General features: G+C 50.7%; 2 protein-coding genes across 3 annotated transcripts in view; both read right to left on the reverse strand.

Moving 5' to 3' along the window:
• The window catches only part of Actr5 (ARP5 actin related protein 5 homolog), a 15,962-nt gene extending 7,928 nt beyond the window's left edge, over window positions 1-8,034 (reverse strand). For both annotated transcript variants that reach the window (XM_005363002.3, XM_026787311.1), the window contains exons 1-4: window positions 7,428-8,034; window positions 6,550-6,779; window positions 4,519-4,688; window positions 477-694 (exon numbers count right to left, since the gene is read on the reverse strand). In XM_005363002.3, coding sequence (XP_005363059.1) covers window positions 477-694; window positions 4,519-4,688; window positions 6,550-6,779; window positions 7,428-7,802 — 993 coding nt within the window. In that variant the 5' untranslated portion in view covers window positions 7,803-8,034. The remainder of the gene's footprint in view (window positions 1-476; window positions 695-4,518; window positions 4,689-6,549; window positions 6,780-7,427) is intronic.
• A 5,932-nt stretch (window positions 8,035-13,966) lies between these two features.
• Window positions 13,967-18,754, reverse strand: Slc32a1 (solute carrier family 32 member 1). Its single transcript, XM_005363003.3, has 2 exons — window positions 18,068-18,754; window positions 13,967-15,902 (listed from the first exon to the last, which is right to left on the reverse strand). The coding sequence occupies exons 1-2, from the start codon at window positions 18,455-18,457 to the stop codon at window positions 14,715-14,717; spliced, it is 1,578 nt and encodes a 525-aa protein (XP_005363060.1). The 5' UTR covers window positions 18,458-18,754; the 3' UTR covers window positions 13,967-14,714.
• Window positions 18,755-19,977: the final 1,223 nt, after the last annotated feature.

A 19,977-nucleotide genomic window follows, 5' to 3' on the forward strand; every position in this document is an offset into this window, starting at 1 on the left:
GAGTGTGTTCTGGGGCTCCCTAGCCAGCCCCCAGCAGAACCACCCCTCCGGCTCCCAGCCCAGGCTCACGCCTGCCCTCCACTCCAACTGTCTGGACTAGTTAGCACTGCATCCTGGTTTCAGCACCATCTAGTAAGTGAAACCTAATCTACGGTGAGAGAATCACAGACGCGGCCATCTCTGAGGGGGAAGGAGTCACTGAAGAGATGACGGTAATAGTGCTCCTTGACCTGAGAGCTGGAACATGCACAGTGTCACTTTGTGAAACTCATTGAGACGCACGCCCTAAGACTAAACAGAGCTGGAGGCTGCGGCTCTGCACAGACCACCTGCTTTATGCATGTAAATTACCTCGATGATTCTGGTCTCTGGGCTCCAGTTCCAATGCACATTATGGCCAAGGAAACCAGAGAGGAAGAGAACATTCCAGAAGCACCTTACAGAGCAAGGCCAGGGCAGAGCCCTGCTGCCATCACCTGCACATACAGCAGCCGCTCCAGCCGCTCCTGGTCCAGCTGCAGCTTCTCCTCCCGACGCCGGGCATTGAGCTCTTGCAGCCGTCGCAGCTGCTGCTGCCGCCGCTCCTGCTTCTCCTCAGCCGTCAGCGTGCTGCCCAGGAGCTTGCTAGAGAACGGGAGCTGCATCTTGTGGACATTGTTCTCATAGTAATCAGGACACCGCCACTTCTGCAATTCTTCAAAGAAATGGTTTGGGGACTTTAGAGGGTCAAAGCCCTGTTAGCAGTGAATTGGAAAGTCGAGGCCAAGCACAAGTGACAATAACACTCAGAACCTCTGACTCCACGGAAACACCAAACGCAGCCGTAAAACCCAGGCACACACACACACCACTCTGAGGGGCTCCAGACAGAAATCACACAGGAAGGAAGCTGCAACAGCCAGAGTTTAAGTAAATCTGTTCAACACACGAGGCTGACTGCCTCATGAATCACTTAACATGAACTAAAAATAACAAAAACACTACTGTCTGCTGGCTCTCAGTGGTCACAAGGGCAGCACGTGAGACACTTTGACATAAAACATAAAGTCTGCTGCTAACACTGCTTCCCTGAAGTGATCAATAGAGTCTACAAAGATGAGAAAAAGTTACACTCCTAGACTCTAGAGTAACCACCTAAAGAACACAGCCCAGCTGAGCGTGGTGACACACCCTTTAACTCCACCTTCTGCTTCAAGGATCTCTCAGTTCAAGGCCTGCTTGGACCACATAATGAGTTCCAGGCCAGTCAGAGCTGCACAGTGAGACTTTGTCTAAAAATAAAATAAAATGGAAATTCAATAACCTAAAAGTCAGAGAGAAAGAGAAAAATCAAAATAGTAGTCCTAAATTCAAACACAAATGGTCTTCACACCCACAGAGTGCTATTGAGAAGCACAAGGCCTGGATGCCATCCCCGATGGAACATTTACTATAATACGACCACTACAAGCTCACCTGAATTACACAGATAAAGAACAGAGCTAAAGGGATGCCAGCAGGGTGGTGGTGCCTGCTCCAAATCCTAGTACTTGAGAAGTAGAGGCAGGAAGATTAAGAGTTCACGGCTATCCTCAAACATTCAGGGAGTTCTGAGGATAGCCTGAGCACATGAGACCCTGCTGCTAATTAAATAAACGGAAAGATAAACCATATAAATCCTATTCAAAAGAAACCTGAATTGTCTTTAATTTATTTATATTTGTTTGCTTGTTTTGAGGTGGATCTCACTATGTAGCCCTGGCTAGTCTGGAACTTACTAATAAACGAGGTTGGCCTCACACTCAGAGATCCATTTGCCTCTGCCTCCTTAGTGCTGGATTAAAGGTGTGTCTCACCACCTGGCAGAGTGACTCCTAAGGTTCAAGTATGCTTCAAAGAAAAAAAAATAAACTGCTAGACTCAGAAAGGGACACCAATAATGATAAAAGGTCAATGTTAAGTACGCAGCTAACAAGACAAAGCCAGATAACAAACAGCACACACTGACAGACGGGGGCTGGGAACAGAGCTCAGAAATAGAGCGCTTGCCTAGCACTGTAACATCTGGTCCTCAGTTTAAAACCAAAACAATAAAACAATGGACAGAACTGACAGGAGAAATAGGGATACCCATGATCACACCTACTGACACCAGCACACTCTTCCTAATTATCAACAGAACTAGCAGAAGGAACAGGGTATCAAGGCTATAGCAGTGTTGACCACCATCACCATCAGAGACCTGAACCCTACCCATGCAGCACAGGAAATGCCCTCAAATATGACTACATGCCGGGTCGCACAGTAAACAAGCTCAGCTGACATCAAATAATGCGCTTTCACCACAGTGGAATTAAACCAAAGATAAATCACAGAAAGGTGTCTCGCAAATACTTCTAAACAATCACTTAAAGAAGCAGTCTTGAAGAAATTAGAAAATATTAAACTCAATAAAAATAAAAATCTATCAACCTTCATGGGATGCAGTCACAGCAGCAGTGCCGAAAAGGGGAATTCACAGAATTACATGCTATTAAATTTATTTTATGTTATGTGCAGGAATGATTTTTGCCTGCATACATCTGTGCGCCACATGCATGCAATGTTCATGGGAGCCACAAGAGGGCATCAGATCCCCTGGATCTGGAGTGACAGGGTTGTGAGTTAGGATTACGTAGTTTCTTAGTGAGACCCTGTCTTATAAATAAAAGAAAAAAATTTTTTAAAAAGCTACTCTAATATCAAAGTATAGGAAGGCAAGGGAACCCACAACTTTCTTTCTACGTCTAGCTCCCCAACTTCTTTGTGCCTCATTAACCACAGGTGTTTAACAAAGGTGTTCTAAAGACACAGCCTGTAACCACCACTCAGCTACCCTAATCACCGTTTAAGACGAACCTTGCTGAGGCAGGAGAGTCATGAGTTTGATGTCAAGATGGGCCTACAAAGGGAGACTGTCCAAAAAACAAAATATTTTAAAAAAAGAAAGAGAGAAAAAAAGGCAGATGATAAATTTTATGTTCTACAGTTTCTACCACAATTAGGGTTGGACTTTGTTTTTATTTTCTTTGCTGAATTTTCTGTGTACTTGTGAGTGGTTGGTTTTTATCTCTGCCTATTTGTGTGCTAAGGACACTGTGCACACGTCTGATCCCCTTGGAGGCCAGCAGATGCCCTGGAACCAGGGTATGGTAGTGAGCCACTATGTGCTCCAACTGAACCCAGGTCCTCTGCAAGAGCCAGTGCTCTGAGCCAGCTCTCCACCCTCCAGGTTTGCTCCTTCCGAGACAGGGTCTCATATAGTCTGTGCTGGCCTCAAACTCACGGTGAGGCAAAGATGACCTTGTATATCTGATCCTCCAATCCCACCTCTACCTTCAAGTCTGCTCATGTCTGATTCATTCTAAGCTAGGGATGGAATCCAGGACAGCAAGTACTCTCCACCACTGAGCCACAGCCCCACCCTCAATCTTTTTAACATTCGTGTATATGTGACGCATACACGTGAGGTCAGAGGACAGCTTGCTATAGTTGGTTCCCTCTTTCCACTTCGTGGGTTCTAGAAGCAAGCACATTTACCCAATGAGCATCTTCAAAGATAATGACATCTGGGTGCAGGCAGTACTCTTGCTAGTTTCTAGCACTCTGTCCTTAGAGTAGACCAAATAAGCTTTCTGTTTAAAGCATAAAAATCAAATAAAAGCATTATACTATTTTTGCCTTCCCAAAGCTCAGCAGTGATGGGCTGAAGGCCAGTACCTTTCGTGACTACAAGAAAGCCCAGTCACACACTGTGGGAAAGAGTGTCTTAATAGAGCTACTAACCATAGTTCTTGAGCTTTATCAGAAACATTTACATTTGTAAGAAAAACATTATTTATCACATTTGTACAATAAGCAATATAGCCACCAAAAGAACATCAAAGTAAATCCAATGAGAAGTTCAGGATACTTAGAGGCCAAGGCAGGAACAGGAGGCTACCCTCGAGCAGTGGCTAGCCTGGACTATGTAAGGAGACTGCCTCAAAAATAAAAGCTCAAGATCTATTGAAACCCGAGAGCTATTCTGACATCACTCTAAGGATGTTAGCTAAAGCAATTTCAATTTATCTCAAACCTTTTTTTGTTTGTAGAGACAAGGTTTCTCCTCTGTGTAGTACTGGCTGTCCTGGAACTCACTCAGTACACCAGGCTGGCTTTGAACTCAGAAATTTGACTGCCTCTGCCTCCTGAGTGCTGGGGTTAAAGGCGTGCAATGCCATGCCCAGCTGGTCTCAAACTTTTTAAGCTGGCACACTGTCCTCCCTCTCTCAAAAATGCAAACTTTTAAAACAAGCTGCAAGCTATACTGGAGGCACATTATAAAGCTACGGTGTGTGAAGGGAACCTATTCACGGCAATTAGTTCACTGGCTAATCTCACAGTGAACAGCAAAAGGGGAGATGGGTGCTGGGCAAGCAAGGGCCACACTGGTAACAACGCGAAGAACCCTCAAAGGTCAACAGAGCAGGGAAATTGGAGCGAGGTCCCCTGCATCACCTGCCCCGTAGTCCTCAGCAATGTAGCTATGCTCCTGTAGGATCTCCTCCATGCGGCTGAGCGTGATGGCTGCCAGGTGCCCCGGGTACTTCAGCTGGAGGAGCCGCTGCAGGTAGCCGGCCGCCTGACTTCCTCCGAGATTGATGCGCTTGCAGTTTTTGGCATCCAGTCTACACCAAAGTAGGAAAGAACAACACTGAAAGTCTGTGCAGCATAAAAGACAAAATGTGAGCCGGTCTAAAATGTAGATTTGAAGGAAGACAACCTACCTTTGCTCCTTGAACTACTTTTGAGGAAATACAGTTTCCAGATGAGTGAGAAAATGTAAAGTCTCAAGTGAAGGGAACATTTAACAGGTTTAAACTGGAGGCAGGAGCCTTACCAGAAGGTTCAGGGGACCTAAAGGTACTTTGGACAGATAGAGCTTCTTTTGAGACCATGGACATCAAAGGACACATGAAATAGTAGATGTCCAGCTAGGAGGATATACTCTAATACATCAATAAAGAGATTAACAAAATGCTGAACAGGGGAAAAAAAACAAAAAACAACAACAACAAAAAAGACAAAATGTGGACCATCTTGGGGAAAGCAGGGGAACTGAATGCAGACAAAGAGGCAGAATAGTGGAGGCTGGGGCACCTAAAGCCCACATCAGCAAGAGTCCCTTGGTGCATTACCAACAGCCAGAACTTTTACTGCACACCCAGACACATGGCCCTTTAACTTCTGACCAGTCTCATGGTGGCTTACGCCTTTAATCCCAGCATTTGGGAGGCAGAGGCAGGCAGATGTCTTGTAAATTCTAAGTCAGCCTAGTCTACATAGTGAGATCCAGGACAGGACAGCCAGGGCTATACAGAGACCCTTTCTCACAGAAAAAAAAAAAAAAAAGACAGTTCAACAGAATAAACACACATTCCAACATTCCAAAGCATGATATTGATAGTGGCTCAGCCTGTACCTCTGGGAGGTGGGTGATCCTAGAGTCAAGTAGCCTAGAAGTAACGGAAATGGTCAAGCATGCCAGTTCCAAGGGCATTTTATTAAATGTGTAAGCACATGAAGGGGCACGAGTCTCACTTTAGCAGGGCTGCAAATCCAAGCATCCAGCTCTGGAGCCAGAGCCTGTTGCCTGTGGTACACACCTCTTTACATGGGTCACAATGGTAGCCTCATCTCACAAGAGAAAATAAGACTAAACTCTGAGACAGGAACAGATTAGAACTACCTGCCTTTTATTCAGCTCTGAAAATTTCCATAACTGGCTAGTACGGGTTAGACAATATAAACAAAATTAAAGGTATGGGCAATATGAATTAAAGAGTTTACAATGCAAAAATTCTTAACTAAAAAATGACTCCAGAAGCTGGGCGTGGTGGTGCACACCTATAATCCCACCTATAATCCCAGCAAAAGAAGCAGGTGGAGTTTTGTGAGTTCAAGGCCAGTCTGGTCTACAAAGCAAGTTCCTGGACAGCCTGTCTTGAAAAAACAAAAAATGACTCCAGAATACCAAAATGGTCTAAACTAAATCTATTCAAGAGACAGTGAGATTGCTCTGCTGGTAAAGGTGCTTGCTGTAAAGGCTGAGGACTTTGAGTTCAATCCCTGGGACCCACCTACCTCTGCCTCCCCAGTGTGAGGATTAAAGGCGTGTGCCACCACTGCCAGGTTAAAGAGAGAAATAAATATATTCAAATAATGTACTCAAAACACGTTTACTGCTCGAAAAACCATAAATAAAAAAGTTTACTGAATGTCTACTATGGGTAGATACTGTGCTATTATTTCCCATAAATAAGAATTATAAAATTATATAACTGTCAGTTAGACACTTGAACTCTCTCAAGGAGGCCCCGAAGGACAGGTAAAATACCGTAGGAAGCCACACACTGATGTAGGTCTGAGCCAAGTCCAGTTCAGTTCATCATCTAGCGCTTGCCAGACATTCCCAATAGGTACCTTTCCATTCCAGTTTTCCAGTAGGTCCTCAATCAAGGCTTCTTAAATGCCACAAGTGCAACTCACCTTCCTTCCAAGACGGGTAAAATGTGTGTACACTGGTAGCCGGATGAAATGATGAGGCCGTTGGAAAGAGCATTCTTGGGCATGTTGTGGTAGAAGCTGAAGAGGCTGTCTATCCCATAGGCAACCTTCGGGATCCTGTAGCACTCAAAAAGGAGCTCCGACATCATTTGGCGCGAATAGAGCGGGTTGCACACGGCCTCTGTCAAAACTATGGGATGATCAACGCAGCCCTACTTTGAAAGAGAAGCACAAATAGATGAATGACGGCAGAACATGCATGAAATACAAAAATAATCCAAATCCAAGTTACAAGGTTTGATTTGTTTTATAGCTCTAATTAAAAACTTAATGGGGGCTGGAGAGATTGGTAGCATTGGACCCAAGTTTCCCAGCACCCTCATCACCCACTCTGAACCACCTGACTCCAGCTGCAGACGGTGGTCCCAGACCTAAGGCTGGTACACAACATACTGGCACATACAATTTTGAAATAGTTTGAAATAAACCTTCAAAAAGGTGATCAAAACCAATTATAAGGCACACATTTCAGTTTTGGAAAGCATTAACGTATTGTCAATTTAAGCTTATTGTTTGTTTGGGATTTCTTTGTTCTTTGAGATAGGGTGTTTTGGTGTAATAGTTCTGGCTGTCCTCGAGCTCACAGCGATCTGCCTGCCCCTGCTTCCGGAGTGCTAACATTAAAGGTGTATGACACCATTCCCCGCTCAATTCAAGCTTATTAGGCCAAACTGTTAATAATCACGTGAGCTCTATCTTCAAGTGTACCCTTACACCTTTAACTCCTAGCACAGGGCAGACAAACGGGAAGCGTTACTACTAGACTGCCTGGAGTGACGTCCCGCCCAGCCCGCCCTCACCTGCGAGGAGACGCCCAGATGCTGGAAGCTGTAGTCCAGCAGCAGTTCCTGCAGCTCCAGGTTGACCGGCACGTTGCGGTCGAAAGGAGAGCGCAGCATCCAACGCAGTGGCTCCAGGCTGCCCAGCGCGTTGCCCACTTGCGGCCCCGGCCCGCCGCGCGCCCCGCCACGGCCGCGCGCGCACACGGCGCGGAACTGCAGGCGCGGCTCGGGGCCCGGATCCGGCCCGGGGCACGCCCACCCGGCGCGAGCCTGGAATGATCCGTTGTCCAGCACCAGCGGAACCGGCTGCGAGCCGAAGGCCACCGGCTCGGCCTCCAGCACGGGATCCGGAGCGGCGCGGGCATCTCGAAACCGGAACACATTCGTCTCCATTTTGGCCTGCGCCGGCCCCGCCCCGACGCCGCGTGCGCCACGTAGCCCCGCCCTGTCTGATTCCCGGGGCCCCTAAGCCTCCTCCTTACTCAAGGAGCTGATTTTTGCACCAGAGTCCTTCTTGGCGATCCAGCACCTTCTGCGGGCCTGTGAGCTCTGTTGGTCCAGGACGGGAACCCTACGCCTGGTCTAGGTCGTCCCCAAAGGCCTCCTGTGGCCACGCCTCTTCGTGCTAACTGGCTAACCAGGAACCCCGCCCCAGTTGTGAGACCCGGGGCCTCTGCGTGACCACGCCCCTTGCGCTAATTGACTGGCCAAGGCTCCGCCCCCACTTGACTGCACTCCGCCCCCCCAATTCTCCCACCTCACCTTGCTTTACCATATTTAGCTAATCTCCTTTTCCTTTGACTTTTCCTTTTTTGTTTACTTATTTATTGAGTGATGGGTGTGGGAGCGTGCCAAAATATACCAGTGGAAGTCAGAGGAAAACGTCAGGAAGTCTGTTTTCTTCGCCCAGTAGGTTTCAGGGATGCAACTCGGTGCCTTCTCGGGCTGAGCCAAACTCCAAGCTCTGGGGTACTTAAGTTTCTTGGCGTGGTGTGGCAGGTGACAGTGCACATTAAATTGACTTGGTAAAACGTCATCAAGCTGTCTACGTAAGATTATGTATTTCAGTATGTATATTTTACTGAACAAAATCTACAAATATATTTATTCAATTCCTACGTGCTGTCCTCTCAGGAAGACTTTAAATATTGAGAAAAGGGCTGTTAATTACCGATTGATATATGATACATACATATATGCTCGCTTTTTCTTCCTTTTACTGATTTAATTCTCCCATGTGGTCATCTTATTAGATGTAACCTTGTCACCAGGGTGGAGGGGAGACGATGTGACTGACTCAGCACCAGTCTTAACAGACATGCACTAGGCATGCTCTTCTTTGCCTGCGTTCCTCTCTCTGCAAGTTAAGTGGATCCCATTATTAAGGACCCCACAGCTGTGTTTTTTGATAGCTGAACCCCAAACTCTCCACCAATTTTTCTAACATCCCTCAGTTATTTCACACACATAAACAAGAAACAAAACAAAACAAAAAAGTTTCAGGTGAGATGTGGTTGTTGGTGCACACCTGGAATCCCAGCGTGTCACTGGTAGAAGTAAGAGGTGAGGAGTTCTAAGCCAGCCTCATCTGCCTGGTGAGTTCAAAGTCAGCTTTGGCTACATAATAATCTTTTCAAAAAAAATAAACAAGCCATTTAATACACAGTTAACCATGGCATTGTTCCTGCTTCCTTCCTAAGTCCATAGCAGACTGCCCCAGCCTGGTCATAGGCCCCTGTGGCTATAGCACTGCTGTCAGCCTGAATTCTTGCTTCTCCATCACGTCACGGTTCATTGAATACCCACCCCATTTTGTCTTGTGTGGGATTTCTCTTAGTCACTCCCTTTACTTTCCAACCTGGTTTTAGTAAGGGGGGGGGGGGATTGCTTTGGTTGTTGTAGGTTTTGTGGGGAATTTGGGGTTGATTTGGTTGATTGGTTTTCCTTTTTTTGTTGTTGTTTTTTTTTTTTTAGTCAGGTCTTGTTTTGTATCTCATGCTGGCCTCCTGTTTCAGCCTTCTAAGTGTTAGAGTTATTCCTCTCTCTCTCTCTCTCTCTCTCTCTCTCTCTCACACACACACACACACACACACACACACAAACACACACACCACACACCAGCTTACTCCTTTGTTTTGGGGTGCATGCTCTAGCAGCTTCTGGGATACAGCAGAGGGTATGAAAGGTAATTTTTCGAGACCAGATCGAATGTCTTTATTTTATCCCACTGTCTGATTGAACATTTGTCTGAATTCCTGCCTAGGCTCCAGCCAACAGTTTCACAGGAAGTGCCCAGTAGCTACCACCGCTTCCCTGAACCTCCAGCTGGTGAAGGCCGAAGGATGACAATTCACACCCTCAGCTCCTCAAATATGCTCACTGGGAACCTCTGCAGCTTCTGGTGAGCTGAACTCCAGGTTCCCAAAGGAGCACACCTGCCTGCGATGTCCTGGGAGCAGATAATCATTTTCTACCCCTCACTTCTCCGCTGTGCCACTGTCTCCCTAGCATTGGCTCCCACATGTGCTGCCCCATTCAAAGACTTCAAATGTGACCCAGCGTCCTGGTCTGTTGCAGAGGAACCCCGACAGCAGGCAGTCAAGCTCCCTGTGCACTTGAGCTGCCCTTCTCTCTCCATCCCCTTCTCCTTCATTTCTGGGTATCCTTCTCCCTATTTAGCACACTCTTCGGAGGCAGGCCCCGTTAGAACACCCCATTAGCAAGCCCCTGCTCCACTGCTCTCTGAGAAGCTTCTTGGGTTTCTTTACCACTAGGAATTAGGGACAGAGGATGCCCACACCTCCATCCCTGTCCCAAGATGACATTTGCAGAGGGAAAAGAAACCATCTTATCACTTCTTCCTTGAAGCCTGTTCCTCAGTTCCAGACTATTTTAATTCCTACCTCTCGGCTCCTTTTCTCCAATCTCTTCTCTTCTTCCTTCGCCTAATCTTTAAATATTATTGCCCAAGGGCCCTGGCCTAGGGTTTTTGTTTGTTTGGTTTTACATACTCCACTGGCTGATCCCATATTTGTTTTCCAGTAGCTTTGATGTAACAATGGTGCTGATAATCTTTGTAAATACAAGGATCTATCTATTAATTTACAAAACACATTTAGGTAAATTCTGTGTGTGATTTGTTAGTGAAGATGCACGAGGGAGCCAAGCAGACAATATCTGCCCCGGCAGTTTACTATGCTTAAAGATTGTCGCCATGAGCGGGGTGTGGTGGCACATACCTGTTATCCCAGTGTTCAAGGTGTGCAGGCAGGGGGAGTTCAAGGCTAGCCTTGGATACACAGCAAGTTTAGGCCAGCTGGAACCAGGTGAGATTCCGTTTCAAATACTAAACTAGCCAGGTGTGGTGGTGTATGCCTTTAATTCCAGCCCTCTGGAGGCAAAAGTAAGGAGATAGCTTTGAATTCAAAGCTAGACTGATCTACATGAGTTCTAGGCCAGCTAGGGCTACATAGTGAAACCTTGTCCAAAAAAGAAAAAAGAAGGAGGAGAATAAGAATAAGGAGGAGGAGGAGGAAGTGGTTGCTATGGCTGCATCCTCCCATTTCCCTTCTTTTCATCCATTGATCTAGCCACTAATCCTTTGCTCCACTGACTCATTTATCTGTCTACCCATCCTTCCTTCCATTCGCTCATCCACCTACCCATTTGCTCATTCATCCAATCACTGACATTTATAAAATCACCCACCCACTTGTCCATCTGTCCATCCATCCATCCACCAACCCATTGCCTCAGTCTTCTTCATGCCAATGGTCCCACACATCAGGAAGAGGGGAGAAATTATGGTGGTTATTATCTCCGAACATCTGGGTGGAATGGAAACAAGTCTTTAAAGTACTGCCCATTTTACTCTGCTTTTTCCAGCCTAGCCAGAGTCTCGTTGGGGATTGGGGTGGGGGTGGTGGTGATACTACATTAGATTGAAAGTCTTGTAAGTAAATGTCTTGCCTTAGATCTCCACAAAAGCAAACTGAGACAAAGACGCAAATGCATTTAATTTGCTTAGAGATCCCAGGCAGTGCTGGGAGGAAACAGGGAAGACAGAGGGAGTCAAATAAAACATGTCTGATGAGCTATCAGATCCCTCTGGGGTCTCTTTATAAGACAGGTCTCAAGTCATTTCATCAGAGGACCAGAGACAGGAATCACTAACTGGCTCAGTGTTGGGAGATAACTCCTCAACTCCAAATTGTGTCTCCCAAGATATCCTAGAAAGCCCCCAGGGAAATAAGACAGGAGTTCAGGGGAGGCACTGGCAGTGGCTTGGTGACAGCGGAGTTCTAAGGATGCACAGCAAGGCCTGGATCCTCTTCATGGCTTAGTAGTTCCCCTTGGACCTGTTTGGCTCCCTTCATCACTCTAAGGTCTTTGAACAAGGAACATATCAATCTCTGGGATAGGGTGCATCTTATAACAAAATACCCCATACTAGAGCATCAAGAGTTTGGCAAAATAAATCACCGAAGACTCACTTTTGACAACCGATACTGAAGCAAAGCACTGGGGTAGGGAGGGAGAACAGAATTAACTCCAGGAGGTGAGGATGGGGGAGAAGCGGTGGGAACTCGGAGAGAAGCACCAAAACAATGAAGAAGAAAGCCCCTTTGAGGGTCAGCAGCTCATGCTCTGACCACGGGGGAGGCGAGGCAGATCACTTCCAGACTCTGTGGCTGGCAGACATGATCTTTGTGGTTTCTCAAGGGCACAAGACAGGTACACCGACACGTCTCTGCAGCAGATAGGGACAGCTTATCAGAGTTAACTGTTGGGAAGCCTGGGTGTATGGGGTGGGGCTGATGCAGAGTCCTCGTGTTCCTAGGCTGCTCTCCTAGGATGCAGACGGCAGGGGGGAGTGCACTGTGGTTAGCAACTTCTTTGTGATCTCTGTTCACGCACTTTGGAAAGAAGAGAGGAAAAATGGAGACGGGTCCCATTTGCCTCCATTTCCCCCAGGAACCTGGATCCTAATTTGATAGTTAGTGACCCACTCACTAGGGTGTAGAGCTCCATTTGTGACTCTAGGGGGCTCTATGCCAATGCCACCATCAGGATTTGCTCTTGGGGACCTGGGCCCCTTCAAATCGAGCCCAAAGACTGGAGCCAAAACCCACTGGAGAAACGCAAGCAAATCCTAGAGCTAGCAGTTCCTGTCCCTTTGCTAATCTCATTTGTCCTTCTACGGATAAGGACTTAGCTGGCACAGTGGGTCAGGACTACTGCCCCTTTATAGCCTTTTCTGAGCTGCAATGCGGGCTCTGGGTCTGAGCATACTCCTGGTCCACCGAGAAGCAGACACAAGGCAGGAGGATGGACACTCGGCGCCCTCCTCCCGGGGTTTGGGAGACATCAGTGATCATGGGGAACTGGAAACAGAATTCTTTGATTTGTGCTGGGGCCTGAGCATAGCGCCATAGGGACAAAGGGAAATAAAACAAGGAGACGGGGAGGGGGACAAGAATGTCCAAAGCGCTGCTCGGTAGCCTACTCCTTCCTGCTCCGGTTCTGTGGCTGCAGAACCACACTGATTTGAGGCCACCACTGTCACAGGTGCACCATAGACCCAGCCCACTATGACGTGGACACGCACACACATTTACTAAGGTGTTTGTGAGACACAGATACACTCTCCCTCCTCCCCCACTGGCACCCAGCTTAGTCATTAGATTCACTCTAAAAGCCTGTGCCTAGACAACGGCTCCTCCCACAATGAGGGGGCACCCAACAGCAGCCCAGCCCTCCAGCTCCATCCTGAAAGAGTACCCTAACCTTTCCCAGCAGACCCAGGCAAATGCCCTTCAAGGCAGCACGAAAAACAAAACACCACCCAGACCAGTCCCTACCCCATTCCTTGGCTTGGATAAATCAGGCAATCACGTTGGCAAGCTGTGCAGGGGAGTGGGGAATGGCCAATCCCTTTGGCGTGGCTAGGAGGCTGGGGTGCTGGTGTGTGTGTGTGTGGGGGGGGGTGCTCCAAGGGTTTGTTGTAAATGGCCAATCCCTTTGGCTGGCTGCGTAAACCCCAGAGGGGGATTGAGGTAGGGTATTTTGAGGTATTAGGTGCCTGAAAGACAATGGGTTTGGCGCCTGGTCCCAAGAGCCTGGAAAACCCACAATCCACCCCTTTATCGTTCTTCTCGAAGTTTGCAGACCCTCATGGGATTTGTGCTGCCGGTCCTTTGTTACCTGGCTTTCCCCTCGCCCTGAAATACGCCCCCTACTGTAAACTAGTTTACTCTATAACCCAACTTAGCCCTAACCCTAAGAATCAAACATTTATTCAGTAAATTTGCACCCTGCCCGCTTTAGTGTTGGAATCTGAAAGAGTCCACCATATTCTCTTTGAATTCCTCCGAATTCTAGCCGGAAGGGGTCCATTGGTTCTTTCATCCTGACGTGGAACCAACTCAATTCTCCCAGGACCTTTTAACCACAATTGTTCCTTCCTCCCTCCCTGTTTTACTTGCCCAGAGCTGGGTGTCCCCACCACCTCCCTCCCACTTACCACCGCGCTGGGCAGCCGGGAACGGGAGGCCAGAAACGCCTTTGTTTCTTCTTTATTTGCGGATATAATTATTATGCACCGCACTCTAAATTAGAGATAGATTTTTTTCTGATATACATTTCATCTTATTCACCACGAGCACACCACACGCACAGTATACAGTTCCACAACCGGACACATTGCACAAGATGAGTTTGGGTTCCTGAAAACCGGCAGGCAAACAGGCTCCTGCCGCGGCTTCTCCAGAAGGAAGTCGCCCGCCAGAAATGGATTTCCTGACCAGCCTTTCTGGCTGCAAGGTTGAAATGTTTAGGGCATGGGGAGCGCTCTTGCTGGAAATGGCTGGACGCTGTAAATTCCAAGCACTGGATGGCTGTGAAATGTCCCCCACCCCACCCCCAAGGTCAAGTTTCCGAGCCTGCGAGCAGCGGGCGCCCCTTTCCCCTCCCTTCCCACCCCTACCGGTGACTTGGAGCCAAAGTTGGGGCGAGGGAGGCTCCAGGAAGGACAGAAAACATTCTCCACAAATACGCTCTCCCTCCCCGCAAACCAGGGCCGTGTGGAATAGAAAGGACGACAGAAACGCAGACGCAGTGGACCTTGGATGTCTATCCCCCTCCCTCCCCCACCCCGTCCCCCGTTGAATAATCAGCAACTGGGAACCAGAGATGTTTAAAGCTCGGCCTCCCTAGTGCGGTGGCGCACGGGGCTGGGGGGGGGGAGGAATAGGGGGTGGTAATGGGGATAGGCGGGGTGGGAGCTGGAGGCAGGGGCCCCGCCCGCTAGTCCTCTGCGTTGGTTCGGTAGGCCTCGATGAGGCCCTCGAGTGAGTGCACGAAGCCGGACACGCTGCAGATGCCGCCGATGACGAAGATGGCCACATCGAAGAAGACCTGGTGCCACAGCAGCTTGCGCCAGAGCAGGCGCAGGTGGAAGAGGCTGGGCAGCAGGAAGCACAGGCCGGCGCCCGTGAGACTGCCGGTGAGGCCCATGAGCAGCGCGAAGTGCGGCACGTAGATGGCCATGAGCAGCGTGAAGACCACCAGCGCACAGCGCAGCGTCAGCCCCCACGACTTGAGGCGACCATCGCCTCCGTAGCAGGCGGGGAAGAAGGCACGGCTGCCTTCCTGGAAGAGAGACTTCTCCAGCACTTCGACGGCCGCGAAGAAGGGCAACGGGTAGGACAGCAGCGCCTTGGCCACCAGGAAGAGATTAACCACGGCGCGGATGGAACCGGGCAGGTTGTCGGTGATGACCTCCTTGGTTTCGTCGGCCCAGGTGAGGTAGGCGACGAGAGCGAAGAGTCCCTTGAGCACGCAGGCGGCGATGTGCGTCCAGTTCATCATGCAGTGGAATTCGCTGGGCTGCTGCATGTTACCTTCGAGGGAGGGCAGGAAGATCTGCGACGTGTAGCTGAACACGATGATGCCGATGGAGATGGGAAATTTCTTGACGTCGATGTAGAACTTCACCTTCTCCCAGGCCCAGTCACGCGCTCGCGAGAGGCAGTAAGCGATGACCAGGATGTTGATGACGAAGTGGGCCAGCGTGCACAGCAGACTGAACTTGGAGACGGCCTTGAGGTTCTTCAGGAAGGCGCAGGGCAGCAGCACGGCCGTAGCGATGATGGACCAGGACTTCTGTGACACGGGCAGCCCCGGGAAGCTATTGTACATGAGGTTGCCGCTCACCACCACGTACAAGATGCACGTCATCACCAGCTCGATGATCTGGGCCACATTAACCACGCGGCCACCCAGCGTGGGGAAACGGGGTGCACAGCACGCGTTGGCTATGGCCACATAAGAGTCCCGCACGCGCACCACCTCGCCGTCTTCGTTCTCCTCGTACAAGCATGCGATGAGGATCTTGCCGGTGTAGCAACACACCACTGCAGCAAAGATGATGAGGAATAACCCCAGGTAGCCGCCGTGGAGGATGGCGTAGGGTAGGCCCAGCACAAACATGCCCTGTGGTGCAAAGAGGCAACCAGATCCAGGAGCTCAGCCCAGGCAGCGTTGGAAAGGGATTGTAGGGGGTATAGCCCAAAACTATCGCTAGAGGGAGCTAGGGGAGGGGGACTTGCGCCTAAGCGACCAGGTGGAAAGGATGGGGGACTCGGACGAATCCTCGTGAAAAGGGCACCAAAGCAGAATCTGAGTGTTAAGTCAGAGGGAAGGCTAGCGGGGAAGGGGGATGGGGGGATGGCTGGAGGAGTCTGAGGGTAGAAGGAAATACAGGAATCCTAGCAGATAGTTCCAGGGGATACAATCAGAAGAGGGGATGATGGAAAGCAGGGACTGGAAGGAACACGGTCCCAGAAGGGCACTCTGAAAAGCTCCGAAGAGCCGGGCACCGGATTTAAGGTGGCCTGGAATGGGATGTTCATTAATGAGGTGTCTTAAGCGTCAAACTAGAGGAGTGGAGGCCGGGTAGAAAGGAACCGACTGAAACCCAAAAGAAGCCAGAAAGGAAGAAATACGCGGACACTTTGGCTAGACACAGGGCTTTGGGGAACGGAGAGGGGGTGGGAATATGGACTGGGAATCCTAGGACAAGGCTGGAGTTGGGGCCAGGACGAGCCATAAGAAGGGTATTTTAAGTGGGATCTGCAAAGGGCATCAGAGTAAGGACCCTTCCCAACCAGGAAGCCGGACCGCTGCTGCAGGAAACCAAAGCCGACAGGTCTCTAGAATCCGATCAGATGAAAGGGCCAAAGCAGTGCAATGTAAATTTGTAATTTACATGGAGAAAAAAAAAAGCTAACGAAATACAAGATTCCTGCGCACCTCCAGCCTACCTTTCTCCGGACTAGAGAACGGAGCCATGAAAGACACAGGGAGAAACACCTGTAATCGCGAAGGCCTCTGGGACTCCAACCCTATCCTGTATTCTTTCAATCTCCTGTCCCAGAGTGGGAAGTGCCACGGGTAGAGAGACACCTAAGCATCCCTCTGAATCGAAAGCCCAGAGAAACCCAGCTGCCGCCTTCCACCCCTAAGAAACCTGTGTTCTCTGTCTCAACGATTCAACACTCTAGAGAAGCTAGGGAGCCAAGACAAAGAGCCCAAGGGCTCCCAGAATCGAGGCCTCCTCCCTCCTAGAAGTTGGGGCCCATCAACCCCTGCCCGCTCCCGGGGTTGTTTTGAGACATCCAAATCATTCAGCGGAGGAGTTCCGCGCTCCTGGTGGGAAAGGGACTGGACTAGGGGTTGAGATTAGAGGTTACAGAGGACGAGTTGGACTGCCTAAGGCAGTTCTCAGCCTCTGGAGCTGCTTGGCCCGAAGGTGGAGCAGGCGCTTGGGCTTCTGCGGTGCAGCCGGGATTTCGGGAGAAAGGAGTCAGTCTGCGCAGCTGCGTGGCGCGGAGTCCTATGTGCTAGCCTGTTTGTCTCCAACAAAGCTGCATGAGCCAAGTGGGTGCTGTGTCTGCCTGAGTGTGTGCTTGTGTGTGCATGCATTATAATCAAGTTAGGACATGGGCACTTGCTGTGTAAAAAGTATTGCTGCAATTGGGGAAAGCCTTGGGGTGTACCAAGTATGTCTCGGGTAACGTCGTCAATTGTAAATCGATGCATGTCATGTGCCTGTTTGTTCATGGGGAAGGGGAACGAGGAGACAGACTTGTCTGTCTCTGTACGTGTGCACAATTTTTGCGTGTGTCCGGAGGAGGAGACTCCCAGCTCAGCTCTCCCTTCCCCCCCCCTCCGCCCCCACCCCCTATCTCCTCCGGAAAATGCTGCTGTGACTCCATTCCGCAGCCCAAGGCAAACTGTCCCTTCGGATCCTGATTTTCTTTCTCCCTCCCACCCCCACCTCCGCCCCAAGCCCTTCCCCATTTCTCCAGCTTTTGTAGGGTCTCTAAATTTGTGCCCCCCCCCGCCCCAAACCTCAGCCAAGTTGTCCTGCCGCAGGGGCAGTAAGAGGAGGCTATGTGGATCTGAACAGGACACCACCTGGGGGCGTAGATCCCCCACAAAGCTAGGAAGGTCGGAGAAGAGGAGATAAATTCTCGAGTCCTGGGGGGAACGGGCATTGAAACCTAGACTTCTGCGGGGTTCGTGTGGGAGCAGAGCCCGGCAATCACCGCTCAAGTGGGGGTGGTGACAGTAAGAGCTGGGAATCCCGCGCTCACCTGAATGGCGTTTGTCACGTTCCAGCCAGCCTCCCACGCCGTGATCTTAGGCTTGTCATGACCCCCGAACTCGCCACCAGCTCCCACGGCTTGGTCCTTGGAGCCAGACGGTGGCAAAGGAGCGCCGCCGCGCTGATAATGGATGTCTCCTTCGACGGGCGGCTCGGCGCCCTCCTCCCCGCAGGGCTCGCCTTCTGATTTCAGGATGTCCATCTGCAGGCCTTGGCGATGCTCAAAGTCGAGGTCGTCGCAGTGCGCGAAGCCCACCGCCTCCTCATCCGTAGCCGCCTGGAACCCCATCCTGGCAAACATGCCGCTCACCTTGGCCTGGGACTTGTTGGACACGGACGTGGCCACATTGGTCAGCTTGCTGCGGAGCAGGGTAGCCATAGTGGCGGTGGGGCAGAAGGAAAGGACAGAAGGGTCTGGGGACGCGGCGAGCGCGTGTTAAGGCAGCGAGGGCCGCTATCTCTGCTGGCTCTTGGCGCGGCACCCCGGGGCGCTCTGGCTCATGACCCTCGAGCCCTGCGTTCGAGGCTGTCTCCCGGAGTGGTAGGCTGGCTCTCGGTGGGACCGGCCCGAGAGGTGACGAGAGCTCTGCAGAGCTGGCGCGGGTGCCTGCCGGGCTGCGGAGGGCGGCGGCGACGGCGGCGTCAGAGCAGCTACGCGAGGATGGCGCGGCGCCCCCACGCGGGCGCAGCCCAATGCGCTCGCACCCCTCGGAGTCAGGCGGTGCGTGGGCGGAGGGCGGAAAGGGGATACTGCCCAAGCCGGGGGACGTGAGGTGGGGGCTGGGAGGAGGGAAAGGGGCCACGGAAGGTTTCGGAAGTGTGATAGGGGCTGGAGAGAGGAACCCTTGGGAAGGCGGTGGGAAGGAGCACGGGGAGGTGTGGGTGGGGAGCCCCCCAAGTGCTGCATTTCTGGAGGAGGTGCTAAGCGGGCTCCCTGGCCCGTCCCACCTCGTCGCCGCCGCAAGGAGGGAGGAGTTCAGTGTGGGCTGGTTATTGAGGTCCTCCATCCCCAGACCAACCCTCCAGAGTCCCCAAGCTTTTCGGACCCAGAACTTCTGGCTTGAAGTCCGGATAGCCATAGGACAGTTGCCGGTCTTTAGCGGAGCCGGGCGGGCTGTCTGTCTCCCAGCCATCTATTACGCGCTCTTAAATCTCGTCGCAAGTCCATCTTGATGACAGAAGTGAACGTCTTGGATCACTTTTAAAGACGTTCAGCCCCGGACAGGACCGCCTAAGCCGTTTCTGCCGTCTAGGGATGCCACGATGGAAGCGGGTCGCTCGCCACCAACTCATCTCCAGATGCGCGCAGAGTGGAGGCGAAAGGCTGCCAGTTCCCTTTTTTTTCCTTTCTCTCTTTCTCTTTTTATATGGAGGCTTGGAAGGAGCAGGACTCAAAGGATGCCTCTCGGTAGCAAAGGCAGGATGGAGAAAAGGCGGTCTTCACGGTCCTGCGATCCCGGGCGCAGATACACGGTGCGCTCGGCCAGACTCAGATCACCGCCCCCTGGACTGTGAGAGCTTGGATGCTTCTGTTGAATGTCGTGCGTATGTGTGCGAGCACGAAGACCAAAGAGATCCAGAGACAAAGACATCGCATCAGATACCGCTGTGGGTCGGCGCTGTGTGAACTCTGAGCGTGAGGTTCGGTAACGTGGGTGTTCCGTGTGCGGTTTTGTGCGCAGTGGAGACTCGGTGCGGAGCTGGTGTTCCTGAATGGAGTTGCTTGCTGTGTGCTGGCGTGAGTCCCTTTGTAGTCTTCATGAGGTGCGGGTCGGCTGAGGCTGTTCCGTGTGGGTCCCTGCCTATGTCCACAGCTAGGTTCTTCCTCTACTCCAGAGCAATAAACCACGGGATGGAACCTGCAGCAGACCCAGCATAGATAGCGTTGTCACTGGGCTG

Source organism: Microtus ochrogaster, linkage group LG8 (genome assembly GCF_000317375.1).
Source record: "Microtus ochrogaster isolate Prairie Vole_2 linkage group LG8, MicOch1.0, whole genome shotgun sequence".
NCBI classification, from domain to species: Eukaryota; Metazoa; Chordata; class Mammalia; order Rodentia; family Cricetidae; genus Microtus; species Microtus ochrogaster.

Excerpts from the sequence above, each read along its gene's own strand:
- Slc32a1 (XM_005363003.3), bottom strand. The coding sequence starts at position 18,457 with ATGGCTACCCTGCTCCGCAGCAAGCTGACCAATGTGGCCACGTCCGTG. Across the intron at positions 15,903-18,067 it reads ACGTGACAAACGCCATTCAG|GGCATGTTTGTGCTGGGCCT; the intron begins GTGAGCGCGGGA and ends TTTGCACCACAG.